Source organism: Salarias fasciatus, unplaced genomic scaffold (assembly GCF_902148845.1).
Source record: "Salarias fasciatus unplaced genomic scaffold, fSalaFa1.1, whole genome shotgun sequence".
Lineage (NCBI taxonomy): Eukaryota > Metazoa > Chordata > Actinopteri > Blenniiformes > Blenniidae > Salarias > Salarias fasciatus.
In genome coordinates, this window is record NW_021941268.1 from 52262 (window position 1) to 65507 (window position 13246).

Genomic DNA, 13246 nt, shown 5'->3' on the forward strand with positions numbered 1-13246 from the left:
GCTGAATCCTGTGAAAGCATTAGCACTGCTCTGGGAGCTGGTCTCACACACTCACTCCTCACACACCTTCCCCAGCTCTCCCGCCACTTCCGCCATAAAAAAAAAGGCCCTGGCAACTTTCCACGTGCCCATTAGCGCGCGCTAAATAACTGTTAACAATGCTCGGGCACTTCTCAGCCCTTCAAAGCCCGCAGGTAATTATGTCAAAGGTTTTTAATAAACAGCCTATTCAGTGCGCAGTGGGTTCCGCCTACAGTCACTAAATAAGGTCTATTTTTAAAAAGCAGCTCGTCTCTGATTGGCTGAAACCCGCACCTATGTTTGAATAATTAGTTGTTAATGAGCAGCAAAAAATATTTCAAATATATATAAAATAGTTGCTGTAAATTGAACTATAATTATAATCCCTCTGCCTTTTTGTGTGTTAGTCGTAAAAAAAAGCATAGACCACGATATCTAGCTTTTTTTTTTAATCTCAAAAAACAGAAGGAACCCCCTGCAGGACAGGTGCTGACAGCCGTACTGCAGGTTAAGAACATCTGAAACGTTCTGAAACGACAAATAATACAGAATTTCCCTCGTGTGCAAATGGAAGCTTTGTTAGTTCAAGGATGTATATAGAGCCGCCACAGTGGTAAATCCAAGCTGCACTAAATTATCTTATATGGCTTCTTTTTTTAGATGCTCAAACAAGCTATTCCACAGTCCCTGCTGCCTTCAGATCCCCTCCGCTCCTCTTGTCCCAGAAAGCTCCAGGATTGACTTCTGGGTATTAGACCTCCTAAAGTTAGAAAACACTTTATGGACTGGTAAACAAGCATTCATTTTACAAGTTTTGTGGGGTCACTTCAAGCTTTTCTTTATCATTAAATTAATTATTGGTTAGAAAAAAAAGAGGAAAAAAAGCTTGCATTCGACTGTTATCTTGACTATTTCGAGAAAAATAATGAAAAAAACACATAATTCACTGCAATATGCTGTGCATAAATGTGATTTTCTTAACAGAAGCCAGATTGCTATTATTATATAATGAAGCCTGTTTTCTGGATTCTTGCCTAATTGGAACCAGAATCTATTAAGAAAGTGAAATGAAATATTTATAATATTCATAAATATATTTCTTAAAATGTCAATATGAAAGTGTAATATCTAGAGATTCAAATTTTATTGTCATTATTTATTACATTGAACGGTTTATTGAGTTTCTTTAAGTCTCATCAAATATTAATATTTTTTAAAACAAATATTAAAATGGAAACATTTAACCATTTTTTATTTTGATAAAGACAATTAATTTTTAAATTAATTGTTTTATTGAAGAGTTGACATGTAATTACAAAACATGTTGAATTTCATTTAAAAAAAAAACAATTTGAATTTTACGGACTATTATTTCGAAAATGTATTATTTAGCTGCACCGCTTTCACTTTACTTTCTTTTTTAAAATGAATGATCATGATTATCATAATAAATAAACTATACTTTAACCAGTAAGTATTTTATCCCTGCGAGCCAGAGGAATTTTGATGTCACATAAATGAGCTGCTGCGGTTATATCCAGCAAAAAAAAGCGAATCGCATTCTAAGCAGATCACAACCCGTTTATTTCTCAGGGAAATGTGAGGAACTGCGACATTTTTAGTGGCCCGGGGGACGAGGAGAGGGGCAGACCGGCCCGGTGGAGCTTCTCCCTGACATCCAGCCGTTTACACTGACTTTATGCCAATAAACCATTACGACGTGTTGTTTATTTAACCAATAAGGCGGCGGAGGCCTCGAGCCTCACGGTCGTTTCAGCGAAGGGAACTTCACAGAAAGAGTAATTAAATCCTCCTGTGAATAATGGTCGTTTCACAGTGATCAAACTGCACTAACACCGCGTTAAGTGAAAAAAAAAACTGCCTAATTAAGGCGCAACTGCGTGCGTTATTATTAAAAAAATGCGCAGATGCAAATATGTGGCATGAGCAAATGCTCACACTGCACAGACACAACTACTTTTTTTTGTTTTGTTTTGTTTTGTTTTTTTTCTTGTGGTGAGTTGTGTGTTAATTACAAGAGACCCACCTCTCCTCATGCGCACCGCACCGCAGCCGCCAAGACGCACCGAGACGCGCGCCCCCGGTGCGCCCACGCGCTCATTTCCGAAGGGTTGAAGATCAGTTTCAAAGAGAACAAAACTTCCGCTGGTGTCCTCAGTCGCTCCAAATATCATCAAACCAGTGTTGATTTACAACGCAGGGTTTGATTTCTGTAGTTTGAATCTAAGAAAAATGGACCAGGTAATGATTGTGCATCAACATGATGAAGATACAACCTGTACAAGGGCCAAGACTTCAAAAGAACTTTTTTTTTTCTTACGCATCATTGAAATACTCAAGAATTTCTTTGAAATATCGAAGCATACTTTGGGACGTTTTTTCGTTTAAGTGTTGGAAAGTATAAAACTTAACCGAAATCAAACAAACTTCTCATTTGAGAGACGCATGTGTGTCTGGGTTTCCGAAAAAGACTGTCAACACCAAGTCCTACTTTTCTACAATAGAATGAGTTATTTGTAGCCTAAATATGAATTAGGTGTCACTAAATAGAGCGAATTTCAGGATTGACCTAATATGTTTTTTTTAAAAGCTAAATGTGTGCAATTAATGTAGCCATTCATGAACAAAGCAATGATTTATTTGCTTCATTCGACTCGAAGTGACGTTATTTCGGAACTGTTTGGTGCAGTATTACCGGATTTGATCTCTTTACTGAAGAAATTTGGCGTTATGTAGTAAAACAGGAAAATATATTTTTCATCTCAGAACAAAAAAACCTTCATGCCATCGACACTATGCGCATTTTTGACCGAAATACGTAAGGGAAAACTTTTGGTGATGGGATATTATAGTTTTTTTAATATTTGAGAAGGTGGAATCCAGATCAGGTGTTTAAAGGCCGGTTTTAAAGGACAGGTTGAATAAATCCACGAATGTTCAGGTGTGTGATGTATTCTATCCGCCCATACCTGAGGCCTGAACGAGCCCTGTCAGCCTGAGAGCTGGGAGTGTCAGAAATGTTCATTTTCGCGATGGAGGCGCTGAAGCGGCCACCGTGCAGGAGGCACTAATGGCCAGATATGCAAAGCATGTCGGGCCGGTGTGTGAAAATGCGCGCAATGCCCCAAGAGAGACGCTCCTCGCGCTGCTTCTCCTGAAGACATGATTCATTCACCAGCTCCACTTTGACCACATAAGGCGGCACGAGCGGCCCCCACGGCGGGCGGGACCGAGGGCAAAAGTTCCGGGGGGCCGTGATCACTCCTGATTGGCTGCTCCGGGCCCTGACTGACAGCTCGCTCTCTCCGGCTCTCCTCTAAGCTCGGTTGTTGACACTCTCCAAAAGTCGTGCACGGCTCCTGCGGATAACGGAGACACCGCCGCGGCGCGCCTCAGGTCCCACTGCTGCTGCAGGACGGAGCGCCAGTCCTCCTCACAGCCGCCATCGTGGTGGATTTCCCCTCTCCCCCCGCTTTTTTTTTTTATTTTTTTCCTTCCTGACTGCTTGACTTTGTGAGCTGCAGTCACAAGTCAGCGAGGCGCTCTCCTTCAGCTGGCCGCCCGGTGCAGAGACCGAGAGCCATGGCAGAGAAGCGGCGGTCTCCGTGCGCCCTGAGCGTCAAGGCGCACGCGTTCTCGGTGGAAGCGCTGATCGGGGCCGAGAAACGACGCAGGACGAGCGGGGAGGATGCAATGTCTCCCGGGTACGAGGACGGAACTGATGTTTCTGATTTAACCGGGAGTCCCGGACCGCGGGCCGACAGAGCGTGCACCAGCGACCGGGGCAGCGAGGCGGAGTGCGCCAGTGACGGATCCCGTGAGTAGAAAACTAACAAAACACTGCAAAATGATCATCATGATGATAATTATAATGCATAATTTCCATGCATTTATATTGATCCTTGACGTGACGACATGATTATGAATTAGGGCAGAAAACACTAATAAAACACTCTTAAATCATGCAGCATTATATTCCATTACAAAATGCTCAGAAGGCTCCATCTTCCAATACTGCAAACATTTTCTTTTGCAATGTTTTTACTGGCAGCTAGAAGCTGCACATTATTCAGTGCATATTTGTTTTATTAAGCTTATAATGTAAACTGTTTTGACACAGATAATTTTCAATAAAAGATTTTATTTTTTTTTTAACTCTTTGGAAAATTCAGCGTGGAAAATTCAGAAAAACACACAAACGATTGGGGACTGTAAAACAAAAACAATGTGTGATTTTCGGCCAGGGCTGCGCGGTGGGAACGTGATATCATATCAGTGTCCCGGCCTGGTGAATAGAAGAGGGCCGAGTGTGACTAACGCGAGAGGCTTTATGAGTTGTGTTGCAATCATAAACACAGCAATTAGCAGCGTGTAAATGCAGGGAAAGTGCCACGGAGAAGGATCCTGAGAGGGCTGCAGAAAGCATAAACCCACCGGCCCTGACAAATTACGATTTAAATCTGCTGCAAACTTTGGAAATGCGTTTGGCTCAGGGGTTGTTTCTGTGTTAGTTTGGCTTGTTAGGCCCATGTTTAATGTCCATAAATTTCCAGTACTTGGGGTGGCCCGCCTCGAATAGCGCAAATGACAACAGACACATAAACACTGTTATTACGGTGCCCTCTAAACATGTCCTTAATATTAAAATAAACGTGCCCTCACTGCACTAAAATCATTACTCATTTCCCCATGGGACTCAAACTGGAGATCAAAAACTGTGTAATTTTTCTCCACCTTATTGTGTAACAGCATATGCAGCAATTTATTTGGAGTTACTTGAATATTTAGAAAAAAAAATATAACGTCAATATTTTTGACAGTTCCAGACAGTCATCATTAGAATTTATTTAATGCATCCACTGGATTTTTATTCCTACTAAAATATTTGTGTGTGTGTGTACTGCATGTCTTCTTCTTTCCAGTGTTTATAGCTGAATATTTTTTTCAGTTTTACTTGATAAGTTGTCCTGTTTTAAATACCAAGAGATTACACACAGAGATCACGCGCTGTGAATGTGGTCACCTGCTTGATATCCAAACTCTCATTTTCAAAATTGAATAATTATTTATGCAAAAACAGAAGTTGTGAGCTCGCAATGCTTCACGGTGCAAAAACAGCCACTGTCGTGTGTTCCCGGTGCAGCGGAGAGCGAGGACGCGCTGCTGGAGAGCCCGCAGCCCGCAGCGCTGTGCACGGCCTCGGTCACCGGGACCGGAGAGGAGACCCGGGTGGACCTGCAGGGATCGGATCTGTGGAAGCGCTTCCACGAGATTGGCACGGAAATGATCATCACCAAGGCCGGAAGGTGAGGAGAGGTGCAAATGTGTTGTAGACGTTTGGTGGAAAAAGTAATAAGGCAAAAAAAACAACAACAAAATATATATATTCTGAGGTAACTTAATATTATTTTTTGGAAATGAGAAATATAATCTTAAATACTTAACATTTAATTGAATTAAATCTTTAACGTTTTCAAAATTATTAATGATCCAACATTTTGTTATTAATTTAAATCTATAATATCGTTGTTTTAGCGATGGAGGGGGAATGCTGTGTTGCGCTGAAATCTCTGGTGCACAAGATTTATTTGGTCTTCCTGTCAGGCGGATGTTCCCTGCTATGCGCGTGAAGATTACGGGCCTGGACCCACATCAGCAGTATTACATCGCCATGGATATAATCCCCGTGGACAACAAGCGATACAGGTAGGATGCGTAAAGCGCGCGCAGCGCTCACACTGTGGCGCAAAAAATGCGCAGCGATGTTTTCTGCGTCTTTTCTGAACTCACCTGCCCAGAACCATTAGTCATAAATATTTTTTTTATTATAATAGTGCATATTAATATAAAAATGATATTTGTTCTCTACATATTTTGTGAGTAGGATTAAATATAACTTGTCACGCGTCTCTTTTATGATGGGATCAGCGCTGTAATTTTATTTCTTTAATCTTAATTTTGACTTCATATACTCCGCTTTTGGGACGATCTAAGACTTTTCAATCGCACAACTCAAGTTTCCACAAACGGCGCTTGGCATCGGCGTGTTGTCACGGCGGTTTAGCCGTCCCGTTTGGAAAGGGCCTTTTGGACGGCTTGACCTCTCCGCCCTGCAGGTCAAACCCAACAAACGTCGTTATGATGCAGAAGAAAACAGCGCGTTATTATTACAACGGGGCCGGAGCGAGCCAGGGCTTTGCATGCTGCTGCGGAATACGCGCAGCCAAGGCCTGTCATTTTAAAGTCCCGAGAACCGTTTATATGCCAGCACACGTTCAGAGGCATGGCGCGGCGATGACTGACATCCTGATCGCCTCCAGCTTGACACGATGGCCCGTGCGGCGCACAGGAGTTCCGCATTTTTTACGCTCATGTGCAAAAAATGACAGAGGCAGACAGAAGCAGTCTGCAGGGTTTTATTCTTCCAAACGCTTAGCGGCAGGTGACAAATGCACCTCCTAAACAAACTCATTTAATTGAGGATTGATTTTTTAATTTATTAGACCAAACCAATTAAATGTCACGTGCACTCACATTGCTGTATTGTAATGAATCTACTTGAAATATTTTTCATTATAAACTGAGGATGTCAACATTCAGATTATACATCAGTTTTAAATTAAAAAAGAAACACACTCTGATTACACTTTTTGAGAAAAATTCTCACGTTTCATCTGATTGACCTAATTTATTTTATCATAGTTTTTTAAACTCTCGCCGTCAATTCTCAAATCAAGCCATGCGTAATGTCGCAGACTCCGATCTTGCAGCGTGCGCAATGACGCAAACGTACAAATAGACGTGCATACGTGTGAGAACGCGCAACCTGCTCACTCATCTCCTGCGTGCGTGTGTGTGAACTGTGAAGGTACGTGTACCACAGCTCCAAGTGGATGGTGGCTGGGAACGCGGACTCCCCCGTGCCGCCCAGGGTGTACATCCACCCGGACTCCCCTGCGTCAGGAGAGACGTGGATGCGCCAGGTGGTCAGCTTCGACAAACTCAAGCTGACCAACAATGAGCTGGATGACCAGGGACATGTACGTAAATAGCAGATTATTTTATTTAGAAACATTTGTATTATGTGCTTCATATTGTCACCCTCAGAAGACTGAACCAAATATATGGTATTGTTTGGTGATTGATGCAAAATAAAAGAAGTCTAAGTCACACAGTTGGAATAATTATGTAGGAATAAAACCAAATGATATCTTTAACTGAGAAACAACAGAGATGATCTGTTAAAAATCTGGTTTGGGTCAAAAAATGAATAGGGCCATTAGATTATTAGGGTGTCATGATGCACAGAACATCTTTTCTATTTCACAATTTGATGACAGTGTCATATTTTTCAAATCTAAGCCGCAGTTTCTGTTAAACTCAACAGTGTGTTTTGATATTTCTAAGCCATATTCAAGCAGCTGCATTTTAGTGTGTTTCCTTAAATGATGCAAACTAAAACAAATGCATGTTTTTTCTTTTCAAACTTCAATATTTTACTGTTAATCTGATAAATTAAGTGCATTTTGTGCCCCAGGTGCTTTATTTACCTGCTGCCATGCCGTTCCTATGAATGTTTTTGACACTTAGTGCACCTATAAATGCAGATCAAGCCTGGATTAACGGCTCTTCCCTCCCTGCTCAGATCATCCTGCACTCCATGCACAAGTACCAGCCGCGCGTCCACGTGATCCGCAAGGAGTGTGGAGAGGAGCTATCCCCCGTGAGGGCCGTTCCCGCTGGGGACGGCACACACACCTTCTCCTTCCCGGAGACGGTGTTCACCACCGTCACGGCGTATCAGAACCAACAGGTAGAACAGCCGAGCTCCGCCGAACCACGTTTTTCCTCTTTAAACCGACAAACAGAGGAACTAAATGCAATGAAATCACCGCTGTGGCCAAAAGGGCCACATTTCCAGCCTGCACACCTACACTTACAACCATCAAACCGCTGCGTTTGGACAGAGATTGTGGAAACTTTCTACTTCTTTCTTATAAGGTTTTAATGTTTGCAACATGCATGATGTGTTCTTCAAAGAATTCCTCTCTGAAAGTGATTGCACATGCATGTGTGTGGCTTTTGTAGTTTTTCTTAAAGCAGAAGAAAAGCTTACTGAGTCTAAAGAGATGTAATGACTTTTATCTCTGAAGATGATTTATGTTTTTTAATATTTTCCCTGCTTGGTCTCTGAATCGGTGTGTGTGTGTCGCTCTTTTATTTTCTCTGTTTTCACGTTGGGTCCGGCCAGAGAGGGCTTTGAAGCGGGATGTTAAGTGAGGTTAGCTGGCCCGCAGCACATGACGGCTGGAGTCAGAACACGGTGGCGATGCCTATAAAAGTGCCTCTGGACGCGGGTCATAGAGCCGGGCCCTAAAACGCCACCCACAGCCTGAGCAGCCCCGTCACAGCCCCACACACAAACACACACGTATATGTGCAAGAAAACACACACACACACACAATTGACAGATTTAAGCTGAATTGGCATGAAAAGTAATCTTCCTGTTTTGGTGTGATAATGTATATTTGGGGGAATAATGAGAGTCTTATTTTGTTTTTCAGATTACAAGGCTGAAAATTGACAGGAACCCGTTTGCCAAAGGCTTCAGAGACTCTGGCAGAAACCGGTGAGTTCAGTTTAACCGCAGAGATTTTCACATTATCTACTGCATTAGCAGTGCTGTGGGATGCATGGCTGCGCTATTCGCTGGCTCGGCTGTGGTTTTTGTCACCGCTATTTCGGTCTGATTTTACGGGGAGCAAAGCTATGTATTTATTTATTTTTTTTCTCTCTAATGGAAAAATGTGCTGCAGCCTCCCCATTTAACTGCGGCCTTCAAGGCAGAAAGGCAGAAAAGACGTGGCGAATATTAATATTTAGTTAAGCTGGTGACACATTCTCACTGAGACGCGCCAAGTTAAAGGGCAAATTATTTCCTCACAATCGCATAGTTAAAGGCACATGTTCAGGAGGGGGGGAAAAAAATAAAAACAGAGTTTTTTTTTTTTTTTTTTTTTCCTGCACATGTAAATGGACCGTTACATTCCAGCTCGGCTCGGGAACATAAACATCAACAGAAAAATAATAAAAGTCAAGAGTGTCCTGAAGAAAATCTGTATAAACACATTTCTAAACATATATAAACACAGTATTAAACCAACACAGCAGTAAAACTCCAACAGCCTCCAAACAGCCACTCCCCCGAGGCCTCACAGAAATCATTAGAGAGGACGAGCGAAGGAGAGAGAGAGAGAGAGAGGGGAGAGAGAGGGAATGTGTGAGACAGAAAAATCTGAGCGAGAGGAAGGCAGAGATTGGCAAACGGGATAACCCAGAGACCCTGACAGCTGACCCTATAAAAGTTAAACTCAGGAAGGCCGAAAAAAAAAAAAACCCTCCTCTTAAATATTACAGGAAGAGTTAAGCAGTTTGCTAAATAAACTGCTGCTCTGATAGGCTGCTTCGGAGCGCGCGGCGCCGCTCCGTGCAGCTTGTCTAAATTATCGCCGTGGCTACAACCCTGCGGGGGGGAGCACTTTTATCCTCACGCTAACGAGGGGTAACAGAGTGCTCGCATTACCCCGCCGCAGCAAACCTCCGCCCCACCCAGAGGAGGAGGGAGGCTTGGATTTTGAGGGGGGGGGGGGCGGGGGGCGAGTCCCACCTCATAAATCGTTGCTGCGGCTTCCTGCTCCTTCGTCCTGATTCGCCCATAAAAGCCGTGTGAAAGCAATTACCTCCGAGCGCCCGGCCGGCAGCAGCCAATCGCGACGTGGCGTTTATGCTCCTCATTACCTGCCGTCTCCATGGAGACTGCAGAAAGAGGCCCCACAGGCGAGTGAGATGGCCGCCAGGTGGTTTCGGCGCAGTCTGCGGCCCCGCTGGGCATGCTGGGAGAGAGGGCCGGCGGCTGCAGGACGTGGACGCTCGGCTCCGTCAGTAACGCCGACGTGTGCGTCGATGTGTGTGTCTGTGTGTGTGTTTCCAGGATGGGTCTGGAGGCGCTGGTGGAGTCCTACGCATTCTGGCGGCCGTCCCTGCGAACGCTCACGTTTGAAGACATCCCCGGCATGGCCAAGCAAGGTAGGCCGAATGACGAGTTAGTGGCCGCCATTTTTGTTTCTGCCCATCCATGTGCAGATGAGCTATTCAATACAGCCATGGCGTGCACACGCAGTACCAAAAGTTTCACTCTTCCGTTTGCTCTCGTTCCGCAGGAGTCCCAGGAGCCCACGCAGGAGTCGGATCCTCGTCCCACCTGCTCTCCACGTCGCCTTGCTCGTCTCCGTTCCAGGTTTGCCCCCTCAGCCCGCCGGACTACACCTGCAGCCGGCCCGCCCACCCCCTCCACCGCTACGGCAACCCGCCCGAGCCCTTCCCCCCTCCGAGGGGCCCGTCGGCGTTCGACGGCGAAGGATTCTGCTCCCTCCCCCTCCCCGCCAGCCAGCTGGGCTACCTGTCCAACCACGCCCCGCAGGGCTACGCCGGCCTGCGGCTGCACACGCCGCCGTACAGCCTGTACGGCTACACATTCCCGCCATCCCCGCGCCTCGCCGCCAGCCCCGACAAGATGGCCGCCGCCGCCACCGCCAACCACCAGAGCCCCTTCCTGGGCTCGTCTCCCAGCGGGACTCTAACGGACAGTCTAGGCGTGCTCGGCGGAGGACAGCAGGGCTTCCTGTTTGACTCTCGAACTTTGGGGCTGTCCGGGAGCCAGACGGGGGGCGGGGCCTCGCAGGTCACGGCCCACATGGGCTGAATCTGACTCGGTGCCCACGCAAAAAAAAAAAAAAACCAAATGAAACCCTGGAAACGGGTGGAAGTCGCTTTCAGCTTCAGAACGCTTCATGAACTGATTCCCCCCTGTGCCGACCGAGCGTCGCTCTGAACTGTGGACAAACGGAGAGGAGCGAGAGATCCACCCAAAACTTCACCTGAAGGAAGTACTTCTCTCCCAGGGTGCATTATTCCTACGAACAGCTGCAGCCGCCGATGAAGGAACAAATGTTTCAGATCAGGAGTCCAGACGATGCAGCCCAGCGGCCCGACCGGAGCCGAGTCTGGGCCGGCCCAGACAGTCAAAGCAAGCACTTCAGCTCCTGGCAGGAGACTCCGAGGCAGTAACTATGATACACGGCGTTTCGCGTCTCGCGTCACGATTTCGCCTATTTTAGATGGAAGTCCAGAACGCTGTGTTTACCCTTGTCAAACGCCGTGTTCGTTCATCGTCATTGTGAAAGTACATCTTTGCTTGTGTGGCGCGGACGTCACGCTGCATGACTCTGTATATACCGGGAGGGGAGGAGAGACGTGTATATAAAGGGCCGTGTGACCCTTCGCACTTAAAAAAACCCCCATTGCACCTGCTTCTGCTCTTTAGACGGGGTCAGGTACGTGACAGCCTGCCCTGAACTTGACCGAAAAAAAAAAAAAGCTTTTTCTTTGCAAACACATTATATCAAGCAAGCCCTTTGGCCAAAGAACATGAATTCTGTTCTGTGACATTTTTTTTTTTTTGAGCCGAATAAACTTTATGTATTCATGTCATGATGTTTGAATGTAATCAGTACGTTACTAATTTAACTGATTTTACATGGTTTTATAATGTAACTCGATGTACGTGTGCGTGAGCGAGAATTACTTTACACTTTTGTTTTTTGTTTTTTTTTTAATGAAAACAATCACAATACAAAATCTCCTGGAGAAAAATGGATTTGTGTTTGCGCTCGTGTCTGTGTCGAGGCGATGCAGGAGGCTCACGATACAATCGGTGAAACATGACAATCAAAAAATGCCTTTAGATCGACAGACGTACACACAGACACAAAAAAGTCACTCTAGTGTGTGAGTGTATGTGTGTGTGTGAGTGTGTGTGTGTGTGTGGCAACAGGTGTTTGAGTTGTCAGCGAGTGTGTGACCTGACCTCACAGTCCCAAAGTTCATGTAGATCCCTGAGCATTGACACCGTGTCCAGTCACACACACACACACACACACACACACTCTAATTGTTATTAATCTCACACACTGAGAGTGCGCTTCAGTTGTCCTCAGAACCTGGAATCAGCAGTTGTTTCCTGAGCTGAGGAGCGGAAGTGACCCTCCCCTGAAGGTCAGAATTCCGAGGTTGAACTCAAACAACTCCAAGGACTTCTGCGTTTTCAACATGGCGGCACACAGCGTGACACGTCCGCGTCGACGTTGTTTCACCGCTGGTCTTACAGATTCCTCTCCGTGACTTGCACACGCCGCTGTTCTACGGTTATGAAGCTACGCTGTTCTGCTGAAGAGAGCGGCCTCCCTGCATGGCGATGGCCTCTGTTGTGCTCAGCCTGATATCTCATTCTCACGTCACACTGGTTGATTAAAAAGCGGCGAGCTGGAGCAGTGAACCTGCAGCGAGCCGCAGCTTCCAGTGTTTGCTGACTCTCTCCCCTCCGCTGCCTTCAGTTGTCTCCTGTCACTCTGAAGGTGAGGGCCGCTGACGAGAGCAGCACATGTGAGGGGAGGGGGGGAAGACGGCGGAGGGAGGTGGGTGGGGGGGAGGGGGGGCACAGCTTATTTTAGGACCCTGGAATGATTGGCTTGTTGTTTCTGAGTGACAGGGGACGGAAACCCTGCCTGGCGCATCCCTACCGCACACAGAGAAACACACGCACTCTGCAAACTCTGAGCGGAGCGCGCACGTTGAAATACGGCTGAATCTTCCTGTCACTGAAAGTTGCATGAAAATCTCACGCGCACACACACACACACACACACACACACACACACACACACACACACTTGCCATCAAACAGACACACTCGTGTGTGGTGTCAGTGGTCCGGTGCTCCTCAGTGGAGGTGGGGACATTAACACTTGTGTACGACCAGGTGCCGACGTGACAGATCTGTCACGCTATGTGCCTCGAGGAGCGGGTGGGGGGGGGAGGGGGGTGGGGCGGGGGGGGAGGGGGTGGGGGGGCGCAGACAAGGCCGGAGAGCGTGTCTGGTATGTGTGTTTAACGTTTGTCTGAGCCTTTACAAGTCTGTTATCTTGCTAAGCGAAGTGGCTCAGACAGCCTGTAAGAAATCCAGACATTAAGCTGAGACATACTATGTCCTGGCTTTTTTATTTTTTAATATTATTAAAAAAAAAAAAAAAAAAAAAAAAAAAAGGGGGGGGGGGGGCTTAGTAGGTCGCCACAGCCTCTGGTGGG

General features: G+C 46.0%; 1 protein-coding gene across 1 annotated transcript; it reads left to right on the top strand.

Moving 5' to 3' along the window:
* Nucleotides 1-3575: 3575 nt before the first annotated feature.
* Nucleotides 3576-10807, top strand: LOC115384639 (T-box transcription factor TBX18-like). Its single transcript, XM_030086878.1, has 8 exons — nucleotides 3576-3859; nucleotides 5186-5348; nucleotides 5647-5748; nucleotides 6911-7082; nucleotides 7688-7855; nucleotides 8608-8672; nucleotides 10035-10129; nucleotides 10264-10807. The coding sequence occupies exons 1-8, from the start codon at nucleotides 3625-3627 to the stop codon at nucleotides 10803-10805; spliced, it is 1542 nt and encodes a 513-aa protein (XP_029942738.1). The 5' UTR covers nucleotides 3576-3624; the 3' UTR covers nucleotides 10806-10807.
* Nucleotides 10808-13246: the final 2439 nt, after the last annotated feature.